This window comes from Ipomoea nil, unplaced genomic scaffold (assembly GCF_001879475.1).
Source record: "Ipomoea nil cultivar Tokyo-kokei standard unplaced genomic scaffold, Asagao_1.1 scaffold3065, whole genome shotgun sequence".
In the NCBI taxonomy this organism is placed as follows: domain Eukaryota; kingdom Viridiplantae; phylum Streptophyta; class Magnoliopsida; order Solanales; family Convolvulaceae; genus Ipomoea; species Ipomoea nil.
The window spans coordinates 629374-641258 of record NW_017619493.1 but is presented as its reverse complement, the minus strand read 5'-3'; the positions used below and the strand labels follow the sequence as shown (position 1 = coordinate 641258).

The following is an 11885-nucleotide window of genomic DNA, read 5'->3' as shown; positions in this document are numbered from 1 at the left end:
GACATTTAGCGGTCACTTTTTGATACTCGGAGGACATTTAGCGGTCACTTTTTGATACTCGGAGGATATTTGCTAGTCATTTTATACTCAAAGGATGTTTGCTGGTAAAAGCACAATACTCGAGGGACCATTGGAGGTATTAACTCTAACTCAAGAACTCCGTAGTTAACCGTATTTGACTTACAGAATAAGTGACCTACTGAGAAGTAAGTATAATGCCGTGTTGAGATCCAACAAAAAACAAATACTACGTATATCACTAGGAGGGAACAAGACCAATGGTTTGCCGGGACAACAATTAATTACTGCTGTTATGTCGATGGTCAAAAAAACAGACCAGATGCCTCACAGAAATTGCATTTTCTGATTCAATTTTTCAGACAAAATGTGTGGCCTTTTTCATGGAATTACACACATGATGCATGCTGCAACTCACACAAATGCAATCTTCTTTGCTTATATCTACCAAGAGTTTGAAAACTAGAGTCCACAGAGGAAAAAAAAACACTGCATTTTCCTATGGCTTCTTCAAAAGTCCTTGCTGTTATTCATATCATTTCTCTACTTCTCCCTACCACCCTCTCACAAACAGTGGGGAACTCACCACCAGACCCCCCCAGCATTGCTGAATGTGGCCCTTACCTGCTGCCCTTAGCACCCTGTGGACCATTTGTGCAGGGCACAGTGCCCTTTCCTGCCCTGCAATGCTGCATTAACCTCCGGCAACTCTACGCCCAGCAACCTAGTTGCCTATGTCTCTTGATCAATGGTTCCACCTTGAGCGATTTCCCAATCAACACCACATTAGCCCTTCAGCTCCCATCGCTCTGCACCATGCAGATCGACGCCTCCATCTGCTCAGGTATCTAACATAACAACATAACGATTTCCCCTATTCCACTTCTCACTACTGGAAATTATGGAATTTCCGACCACCTGAAAGTGATCTTAAATCAAGTTGAAACCAAAAAGTGGTCAGAACAAGGCTTTCGACTTGATTTAAGATCACTTTCAGGTGGTCGGAAATTTCATAATTTCCAGTAGTGTTTTAATGATGATGAGTGTTAATTAACTATATCGTTCTTGCTAGCTCCTCGGGTAACTACTCAGCCGCCATCTCAACCCCCATCGCCATTCGCACCCACTTCATCGGGGCCAAAACACAACTCAACTATTGCAGGTAAGGCACATATATACATACACAACTCCATTCTGCAGTTACATAAACATTTCAGTAATTCCTTCATTGTCTTTGGTTCCAGCTTCTCCCGTGGTTACAGTTCAACCTAGGATGCCTGGTTTAATAGGGTTTGGATATCCGCATAGCTCGGGTGTAAACATAAATGTTAAGGATTCTCTGATGGTTGTAATACTCACTTCTTGGTGTTCAATGTTTTGGGTCTAACCATATTATATGCAAGAGGGGTATAAAGTTTAGAAGAAGAGAAAATGTAATGAGACTTTGATTCCTCATTGAAAGTATGCTTTCAAGTTTTTGGCTTCCATGGCTATCTAGATATCACTTCTATATCAAAGGAATACACATAGAATAAGTTTGTCATTACCCAATTTATCACAATCTCAGCTCTAAACCAGCCTTGATTAGAAGAAGCTATTCCAAACTAGGCGCTTCCTCGGTTGGATTGGATTCAAAGACATCTGAATCAGATGCTTCGGGTCCTTCTAGGAGTTCTTGTGACTGAACTGATTCCTTGTATGCTGGAGTCTCCTTGAAGTCGGTTGCTCCATCATTGTATGTCGTAACAGCAATGCCACATGCAATTAACTGCAAAATGAATGACATAAATGACATATCAACTAATGAGAATCAATGTTGTAAAAGGCGCTAAGCACTAGTTGGGCATCCGGGGGCACCTAGGTGCTGCCTAGGCAGGCTAGTAATAATAGTAAGAAAAACACATATGTACACATTGCACACTTTACAAAAAATAAAAACAAAAAATAATTGACCGAGTTGGTCAAGCTGGACGACTTAGGCGCCAAGTTGGCTGACTAATCGACCGGCAGACTAATGTCAACCTAAGGGTGAAATCTCCTCGGCATAGGGGCGTCTAGTGCCTAATCGGCCCCTAAGCGGCTACCTAGGCCGATTTTTGCAGTGATTAGAATTCTTAATAGCATATTTATTTAGTGGGGAAAGATAGAAGAATGCCACATTTGTACACCCCTGAAAGAGGGGCAAATTATTGTATGGACCATAGTCCACACAATTGCGTGGACCATGAATATCAGGTACATTTTTAATAGCATATTTATTTAGTGGGGAAAGATAGAAGAATGCCACATTTGTACACCCATGAAAGAGGGGCAAATTATTGTATGGACCATAGTCCACACAATTGCGTGGACCATGAATATCAGGTACTTTATTTTTGTATTGAAGGTACAACTATTTTTGTATTGAAAATACATTATATAAAATAATGTATCTTTCGTATATTAAAAATGTATTTTCAAAAAATGTACCTTACGTACATAAATAATGTACCTTTAATATATTAAAAATGTACTTTTTATTTATGGTCCACACATTATGTGGACCATGGTCCATGCAATAATGATTGAGAGGTTTTAAGGATGATTGAATATTTTATGCCACATATTCTTGTCTAACATCAAGCCAAAGAGTAGTTCAACTAATATTATGACTTCCATATGTTCTCAAAAAAAAAAAAAAAAAAAAAATTACAACTCCCATATTCTATGGCAACAATCTTTTAGTAAGATGTTTTGCCCCCACAAACAAATTCAACTTTTATCCAATTATATGATATGACTTGATGATCTTAACCCCTCAGAAGAGCTCAGTAAGTTTCACCTGCAATTATTTATGATGCCATACCTACCAATTGCATCATAGTAATAAATTTGATGTTTCAAGAAAAGATCAAAGTGGACCTTAGTATAAGAATTATTTCACCCAAAGCTTATCACTTACGCACTACTAAAGAAATTTGTAGAGATCAGATCTTATATCTAAATCAAATCCTAACTTTCTACTGTGAGCTGACAAATCATTATTCTTTTGCTCTCTTTCAACAACTAAAGAACAACTACCACATGTCCTCTAAACAGCATGATTGCAAAAAGACTTAAACTTTATCATTACATGTTGCCTAGTCTGCCTCAATACTGTCTTCTTAAATCTAGTCTAATCAATTAGACTAGCTAATTGATTAGACTGAAATCTAATCAATTAGCTAGTCTAACAATTGACTTATATACCTAAGTATATATTCTCTCTTATATTTTCTGATGAATTTCAGTTCTGCACTATCATGCTTAATCACAGAGTTGATTGACTATCTGGTTGTCATATCCTATTAAAACCAATTACTGATAAGTAGATAAACATTAACCATTTAACTACATCCCTCCATGATAAGTCACAGCACCACGTTTCGAATCAAGCAGGGGCTAGACTCGACCAACTCGAACGCCCAACATTTTCAATGTGGGACTCTTAACATTTAATATGATAAACTTCTAAGCAAAGTTCTGCCGAAGTAACCATCTTCTCATTTTTTTACTCAACACAATCATTTTCACCTGCTCATCCAGAGCACCAAGACCAAAAACTATGTATCACACTATCACCCATCATAGAAAAAGCCAATAAATAACTTGACTATCAAGAATTAATAAATGAGACCTTCACCTAATACCACCCAAGTTTCACCTTTCAATAACATATCAACAGCTCAACATTTCTGATATTCAAACTAGTACTCTGTCACTATTAAATTAGGCACAAAATTTTCTGTCTATCTCTATTTGGTATAAAATATGGAAGAGAAGAGAGATAATTTAAATAGCTAATTCCTACTTAAAAAATCAAATAAGTTGGTGGCTGTATAAGTGATCACTTGTACGTTTAACAAGAGATTTATTAGTTATGGAACCGGAAGCCGTAAGGAAGTCCAGCACCATGTGGTGATGATTGTTAGGCGGAGGCCAAATTTATAGCACTTGATTCTTGAAAATGTGTAGCAATATAAGGAAATAAAGTTATGACTTCGCTACTAGGCGTTTGATCCTAAAAGGTGATATTAGAGTCAGGTCACGGGTTTAAGTTCTAACAACAGCAATTAAGACTGTCTGCTACTGGTGAGAGGGATTGTTGGGTAGAAGCCGGTAGCTATAGAAAATTATTCGGTGGACCTAGCTCCAAAATACACAATTTACCTACTGAATTACATTCTGAATGTTTACAAATTTGTAAAAGATAAATTGTGAACATTTAGTATGTAAATTTTAAACATTAAGTATGTAAATTGTGAACATTTAGTATATCAATTGTGAACATTTTGTATGTAAATTGTGTGTATTCGGGTATGTAAATTGTGTATTTTGAACTCGGGTCCACCTTGCAAGGTGAATCCTGTTCATGATATAACTTCCGGTAGCTATAGTTCTTGACACGGTGGTAAGCATTTGATCTTTAAAAGAACTTATTATTGAAGGGATTGAAATTATACCGCAAAAACAATGCCAAAAGCCCACAAGTACTGAAGGAAGAATCCAAAAGCATCCCACTGAGGACCTTCCCAAAAATCAGTCTCCTTGCCGGGAAGTTCCGGCATAACAAACGCATCGCCGGCAGCGGCAATTGGGCTTTCCGGGCCATCATTTTCAGCTCCGATAGAAGGCTGACCCGCCTGTTTTTCATCTTCTTTAACTTTTTCTTTGGTTGAAAGTGAGCCCGTTCTGTTCTTGCTCTCAAACCTACCCTTTTTCGCGGCCGAGACGATGATATGACTTCTTCCCTGAGACGAGGACGGGGTCGACCAGCATGGTATGAGGAACGGACGGCGGACAGGGAGGTGCCTATACGGTGCTCCGGTGGGAGTATTGCAGAGGATGCGATTTCCGGTGAGAGCCATTGAAGTGGCTGATAGGGTGTGTATGGATGAGAAGTGACGAGATTAAACTTAGTTTTAGATACGGTTTGCGAACCGGTCTTTGGTAGTTTAGATTCCGGGTCAGATATTTATTGACGGTCCATTTCAACGGGAAAGAAAGATTTTTTTTTTTTTTTTTTTTTTTTTAAACTACATTTTTTGCATTTAAGCTATACTCTTGATATAAACATAGTCTTTAAGTTATGGGCATGACCATCTTTAATTATTAAGTTATGTGTGAAGTGATAATTTTAATCTATTCAGAACTATTTCTTCTACCAATATGTCAAGTAATAAAATGATTAATTTGGTCATTCAAGATTAAAATTATCACTTTGAACATAACTTAGGAGTTAAAAATAATCAGACTATAACTCAAAAATTAAGTTTATATCATGTGTATCCTCTCTTCTTTTTTAAGATATTTATAAGCAAGCAAATTTTACGGTCTCAAAATCAAGTATTCAGTTTTTGGATAGGAAAAGTAACAATGTTTCTTCTTTAAAATCTTTTAAGAGGTGTTTGGTTCACAAAATATAATATTTCCTTAGATAATAAGATTACTTCTTGGAAGGTAATGTACAATTTTCAGAATGTAAGATTACCTTATGTGTTTAGTTTGGATTGTTAAAATATATTATTAACTTGTTTGGCTACTGATTTTATATACAAAGAGAGAGGCTTGCCATAGAAATTATAGACAAATCTTAGTCATAGAAAATAACTGATCAACGGCTAAGATTCAAGGTCAACGCCTTAAATTCATGCACATAATTAGCAATCTAAATCTCCATAAATATCAATTAAGGGACAAATCAGTCCAGGCAAAATTCTAAACTTCCATCCAAATAGGTAAGTCAATCACAAAATAGGAGTTTCTATATTATTAAATCCTTTCATTTAAATAATAAATTATTGTTTCAAAAGAATAATAAATTATTATTATTATTATTATTATTATTATTATTATTATTATTATTATTATTATTAAATATTAGAAAATTTGATTGTTTTGTTAATGTTCAATACTTTAATTTAGCGAGACAAATACATGGAGCATATGTCATTACAGTAGGGTGTTGTGGTGTGCTCTGGGCGACTGTGTGCACTCATGTATAACAATGTCACTAGAAGCGTATGCACACATGCCACATGCCACACTTATACTTACACTGTGCACACTCTAAAATTGCACGGTGCACATGTTCACATTGAAATGCACACATACACATCATAAACCGCCACAAGCAAATGCGCACACATACGTACTATAGTGCACACACGACAAGTTTACAACGCACACACACATCACATGAAACTATGAGGAGGTGTACAAATACGACGAAAACCCACCAGCGAGGACCTATAGTGAAAATGCACAGCCATAAAGGCCATAGTGCACAAGTACATTGCTCGTGAAAATTACTCATAGGTCAATCACAAATATGGACAATATTATACTAAAACAATAGACAATTAAAAAGCACAAAAATGAACTTGAGTCCATGGTTAAATAAAAGAAACATAGAAAAAGAAAATTTCAAAACAAGATAGAGAAAGAACTCCAGACGATGAAGAAAAATACATCAACAAGGAAATCAAAACCTACCCTAAATTCCTTCCCCAAAATCATGCATAAAAATCATATAAATACTATACATATGTAAAAGAAGCGTAAATACCCACAATTACCCCTCTAAAAATTACCGAAATTAAAAAAAATGAAAAATAAATAAAAATCATAAAATCACAGCCACACACATCTTTTAAATAGAGAGTCCAGATTTGTCCATGGTTTTTATATGGGAGGGTGTTCTCATATGGGCCTCGGATAACAATTTGACAAAGAAAAGGTGTGGCGTGCCATGGCATCACTAAGCGCAAACAAGCTTGAAAAGTTCGAGTTTTGTGCAGGTAAAGGTTGATGAGGAGGAGGAAGAAGAAGATGAGGGCACACGCTTGGAGACACCACCATAGATGAGGCAACGAGCACAGGGGGACTTGGGCTAACTAAGGGACGGCATAGTTAAGATGGTGGATAAGATAGAGCTCAAGATGAGAGAACATGTCACCCACGAGCTAGATCCGATCAGGGAGAGACTCACCGTGCTGAAGACGCAATGGCAAACCTACTACTCCAATCCACCACAGCAAGGTCCGACCTACCTACGCAAGAAAACTCACACGGAGGATTTTTATCCTGGCTTCTAAAGAAATGTGTAAGTTATTTTACTATATCATTATAACAATAATATATATCTATTGTAACTATGTATTTTGAATTATTTACCCTCATCCCAATTGTAGCAATTTTCATTGACAAAGTCCAAAAACAATTTGTCTCAGCAAAGAATGGAAATTAAAAAAAAAATCAATGATTTCATTGTTGTGGATGAAAAGTAAGTACCTCACTCTATTAATCTTATTAAATTAAATAAATAAGTAGCTACAAAAAAAAAATACATATGCATTTCTTTAATTTTGAATTATAGATGTCTACAATGCATTTATTAAAAAAAAATTATTCATTATCAAAAAAAAAAAAAAAAGAGAGAGAGAGATATAGTTTCATTAGTTATATTGTCTTTATTTTCTACAATACAAAAATTCCTTACCTTCAAATTCATTAATCAATTATATTCACTACATTGTCCATTGTCTTTTTTTTTTTTTTTTTTTTTTTTTTTTTTTTTTTTTACACTATATTGTAATTAAATATCAAAGTTATAATACAAAATAATGTTATATATTTATTTACCAAGTATTTTATTAATACCATGGACAAAAAATAGTTTGGCGCCAATCATATTAACTACTTGGGGAGAATTTGTTGACAAAGAGAGTATTCAAATAATGCAAGAAATTGAAGCGGGAAACTATCTCGTAATATCTCTAGACTACATCACAGTTGTTCACTTTAAAGATAAATCGTATTTTTTATTAATATGATTTAAAATGTATAACATTTTACACTTAATATAGAATATACCCTAGTATACTGACCTATATGTTCTAACGACTTGCTCGGATCTGATTTCATGTGTGGTGGAAGTCCATATCCGATCTTATCTAACCTGAGGAGAACACCTTGACCCACCCAACATGGGAGTTAAGCAGCCGATTGGCTTAGTAAGCTTCTGGACTAGACCTATTATGCTAGACCCCGATCTGGTTGATTGGCTAGAGCCCCTAGCTCACAGTATAAGCCCTTAAAAATGCATATAGGCAACCAAACTTGATGCTTATTGCTAATAAGATATAGTTCTACATGTGTATGTTTCTCCGTGGGCCTCCTAGATCGATGAGTGCATGAACGACACATGGCGTACATTCTGGCCTCCCGGCATGTGTCTCCTCTTATCGCCTATAAATACCCTGCTAGATGCTTGTGAAGGGGACTTTTTGGACTCTCTCTCTCTCTAGAACAATATGAACTCGGGAATCTCAGGCCTTTTGATCGCGATAACCCGGGCCGCTGTTGTCAAATACACATTACTCAATAATATACGAATACCTATACCCGAGCGAATTTACCGGATCATTTTGGTGCCGTCTGCGGGGACCTGTACTATTAGCCATAGGCTCCGCACCGAGTCCACGGTCATGTATCCTCAACCAAATCGTGTAGTGTTCGACCTTTTCTCTCAGTTAGCACCTCGACAAGCTTCGACTCAAGCCCTTCAAGTCGTACTAGTCATTGCCCATTCAACCAACCTCAACGTAAGTGAAAATTCCACTTTCGCCCCGAGCTCGGGATTAAATCCTTTTGTGAACAGCTCGGTTCTCGGAGGGAACTTTGCTTCCTTCGGTTGGGGGTATCCCCATCCATACTATCCACCATTGCCCGTGTTTCAATAGTCCGTGTACACAATCACCCCGATCTTCCCAACCATGCCGCTAGTATCGACGCCAACAGGCGCTACAGGCCAACAAAACCTAAGTCAGTCACTCGAGCAAGTCAATCGACTAGTCCAAGTCCAACTAAATTCGAGCACAAAGGACCTCCATATTTAAGGGTGGGCATAATTTGGATTATCCAAACTACCACCCGAAACCCGAACTGAATTTTAAGTTTTAGGTGAACCCGAATAGTTATCGGTTAGGATATTTTAAAATTTGGTATATCCGAAAATAAATTTGATTCGGATATCAGGTATTAAAAATTTATCCATACTCGAACCGAAACTCGAACTAACCGAAATTTTATTATAAATATAATAATATAAATTTATATATTAATTTTAAATGTATTTCATAATTAATAATATATTAATTCTCAAAAGTATCTTAATTAGTAATTAGTATTTTGTCTTACTTTTAGTTTGATAGTATATGGAAAAATATAAATACAAAAATAATAAAATCATTAAAAAACTCAAAATTGATAAAAATAAAATTTTGGGTAAATCCAAACTAACCCGTAATAACTCCAAAATAATTTCACTTGAAACCGAATATATCTAAATTAAATTTGGTTCGGATATCAGGTGTCAAATACATTAACCAAACCTTTAGGATATTCGAAATAAAATTTGGGTGTCACCTAACCAAACTGCGCCCACCCCTATCCATATTAATGATCATCGGGTGCCCATTTGAGATCGGCAGGGACCACGTCTCCAACTGTGGAATCACAATGAACGATCTGTCGAGAGCCACCAGGAGTTTGTGGAACACAGAGAATTACTAGCCCGACGACGTTGTCAGAATCCTCGTATTGACGACCAGCGTCGAAGGTAGAAAGCAAACGGTACCGACCCCTTCGATCAGTTGGCCAGTCGCTAACCGAGCCTGGTTCAGAAGCTTAAATATATGCAATAGCGTGTATCTAGCGTATCTTCTAAAGTCGAAATTAGTTTTTGTTAAACTTTATTTTAATGTAATTAGATCTGGATACCTTCCTCGAACCCTGAGGGTAGCAACAATTTCAGCAAAAGATAGGGATAGCAATGGGGCGGGGTGGGGGCAGGGAGTTTACTCCATGTCCCTATCCCCATCCCCGGCGGGGAATAGAATATAGTCCCTGTGAGCAAAGAAAATTGAATAAAATATATATTTTGAATTCAAAATTCTGGTTACATGTCAAGTATCAATGCGGGGTGGGTATAAGTCTCTGGATGGTCCTCTGATTCTCCAATTGGATGCCTTAAACACTCCATCACTGAAAGGCCTCCGGAATTCAAGTGGTTTAATCTTCAAAGAAGTACTTAAATATATAACTTATTCTTCTTGAAGGGCCTTTGGGTTCAAATGACTTGACCTTCAATGGAGGTTTGGATCAACATGCATGATCATTATGGAGGAGGGGCTTTAACTTTCAGGATCACATTTTCATTGTGATCTCTGAATAATATTTTCAAGATATTTACATGATTATTTCCTAGGATGAATACATAGAAATAAGAGCTCCTATTGATAGTTGTAGGATATAAGAGTTTTGATAGGTTTAAACTCTTATAATATTATCTAATTAACAAATTAGATAATATCAATATTATCCAAAATATTTCAATATACTAATATTAAAAACTAATCATATTTATCAAAATTTCAATGTCAACAAATGCCCCCTCGAGACTTGCATGTACGCCACTTGGAGAATATACCACTCGAAAGTATGTAGTGGAAGAAAGTCTCGACACTACAACTTTAAGATATAAAGCCATTTCAACTCGTGCCAAGGAGTATCTTGAAGGATATGTGGCATTTTCAACTCGTGCCAAGGAGCCTTGAAGGTTATGAAGTCGTTTTAACTCGTGCCAAAGAGTATCGTTTAACCTCATCCATTTCAAATTTCATATGGGGTTTGACCTCATACCAGTTGAATGGTATGTGCCTATGAAGAGATGAGATGCAGAGCTGTCCCACTGGGCGTGCCAATTTGTGAACACAAAAAATTGAATAAAATATATATTTTGAATTCAAAATTCTAGTTACATGTCAAGTATCAATGTGGGGTGGATACAAGTCTCTGGATGGTCCTCTGATTCTCCAATTGGATGCCTTAAACACTCCACCACTGAAGGGCCTCCAGAATTCAAGTGGTTTGATCTTCAAAGAAGGGCTTAAATATATAGCTTGTTCTTCTTGAAGGGCCTCCGGTTCAAATGACTTGATCTTCAATGGAGGTTTGGATCAACAGGCATGATCATTATGGAGGAGGGGCTTTTACTTTTAGGATCACATTTTCATTGTGATCTCTGAATAATATTTTCAAGATGTTTACATGATTATTTTCTAAGATGAATACATAGAAATAATAGCTCATATTTATAGCTGTAAGATAGAAGAGTTTTGATAGGGTCAAACTCTTTTGATATTATCTAATTAACAAATTAGATAATATCAATATTATCCAAAATATTTCAAATATACTAATATTAAAAATTAATCATATTTATCAAAATTTCAATGTCAGCCGTCCCCATCCCCGTCCCCGCGGGGAATTAGGTGGGGACGGGGAATCCCCGTCCCCTGGTTAACTCCTAGTCAAAATTTTAAATTAATGTAATTTTTAATTTTAAAAATTAAAAACCTAAGTTTTAATTTAAGGGCGATAGAGGAGGAGCATCCTCATTAACGATCATAAGATCGGCGCAAAAGCGTGTTCAAAAAACTAAAGCCTAGAAAAGTGTCATAGAGGAGAAGCGTCCTTGTTAACGATCATGAGATCGGTAAAAAGGAAGGTCCCCGGACCGAGCGTCCGAACAAGTGACGATCATGATATCAACACGGAGTTCAAACAAAAGAACGACCATTAGATCACATATTTATGATCTCTAGATGGGAGGACAAATTTGACCACTGCTCGGCACAATTCGGTCTTTAGATAACAATGGATTTGACCTTAAACGTTGATAATAGGAGGCTTCTAGACCACGAGAAATCTGATCACTAGATCAGTGAATAATTCGATCTTTAAGTCGACACTAGGCCCGTAGACCGTACTACTCCAATCCCCGT

General features: G+C 36.6%; 2 protein-coding genes across 2 annotated transcripts; one reads left to right on the top strand and one right to left on the bottom strand.

The window, feature by feature from the left end:
* The first annotated feature begins 309 nt into the window (after nt 1-309).
* On the top strand, nt 310-1410 carry LOC109164506 (protein YLS3). Its single transcript, XM_019313026.1, has 3 exons — nt 310-862; nt 1091-1180; nt 1263-1410. Exons 1-3 carry the CDS (start codon nt 520-522, stop codon nt 1403-1405), a joined length of 576 nt encoding a protein of 191 aa, XP_019168571.1. The 5' UTR covers nt 310-519; the 3' UTR covers nt 1406-1410.
* Nucleotides 1411-1428: 18 nt separating this feature from the next.
* On the bottom strand, nt 1429-4993 carry LOC109164505. Its single transcript, XM_019313025.1, has 2 exons — nt 4500-4993; nt 1429-1786 (listed from the first exon to the last, which is right to left on the bottom strand). Exons 1-2 carry the CDS (start codon nt 4902-4904, stop codon nt 1613-1615), a joined length of 579 nt encoding a protein of 192 aa, XP_019168570.1. The 5' UTR covers nt 4905-4993; the 3' UTR covers nt 1429-1612.
* Nucleotides 4994-11885: the final 6892 nt, after the last annotated feature.

Coding starts and splice junctions, on each gene's coding strand:
- LOC109164506 (XM_019313026.1), top strand. CDS start 520: ATGGCTTCTTCAAAAGTCCTTGCTGTTATTCATATCATTTCTCTACTT. Junction 863..1,090: donor CGACGCCTCCATCTGCTCAG/GTATCTAACATA, acceptor CGTTCTTGCTAG/CTCCTCGGGTAACTACTCAG. Junction 1,181..1,262: donor ACACAACTCAACTATTGCAG/GTAAGGCACATA, acceptor CTTTGGTTCCAG/CTTCTCCCGTGGTTACAGTT.
- LOC109164505 (XM_019313025.1), bottom strand. CDS start 4,904: ATGGCTCTCACCGGAAATCGCATCCTCTGCAATACTCCCACCGGAGCA. Junction 1,787..4,499: donor CTTTTGGCATTGTTTTTGCG/GTATAATTTCAA, acceptor TTCATTTTGCAG/TTAATTGCATGTGGCATTGC.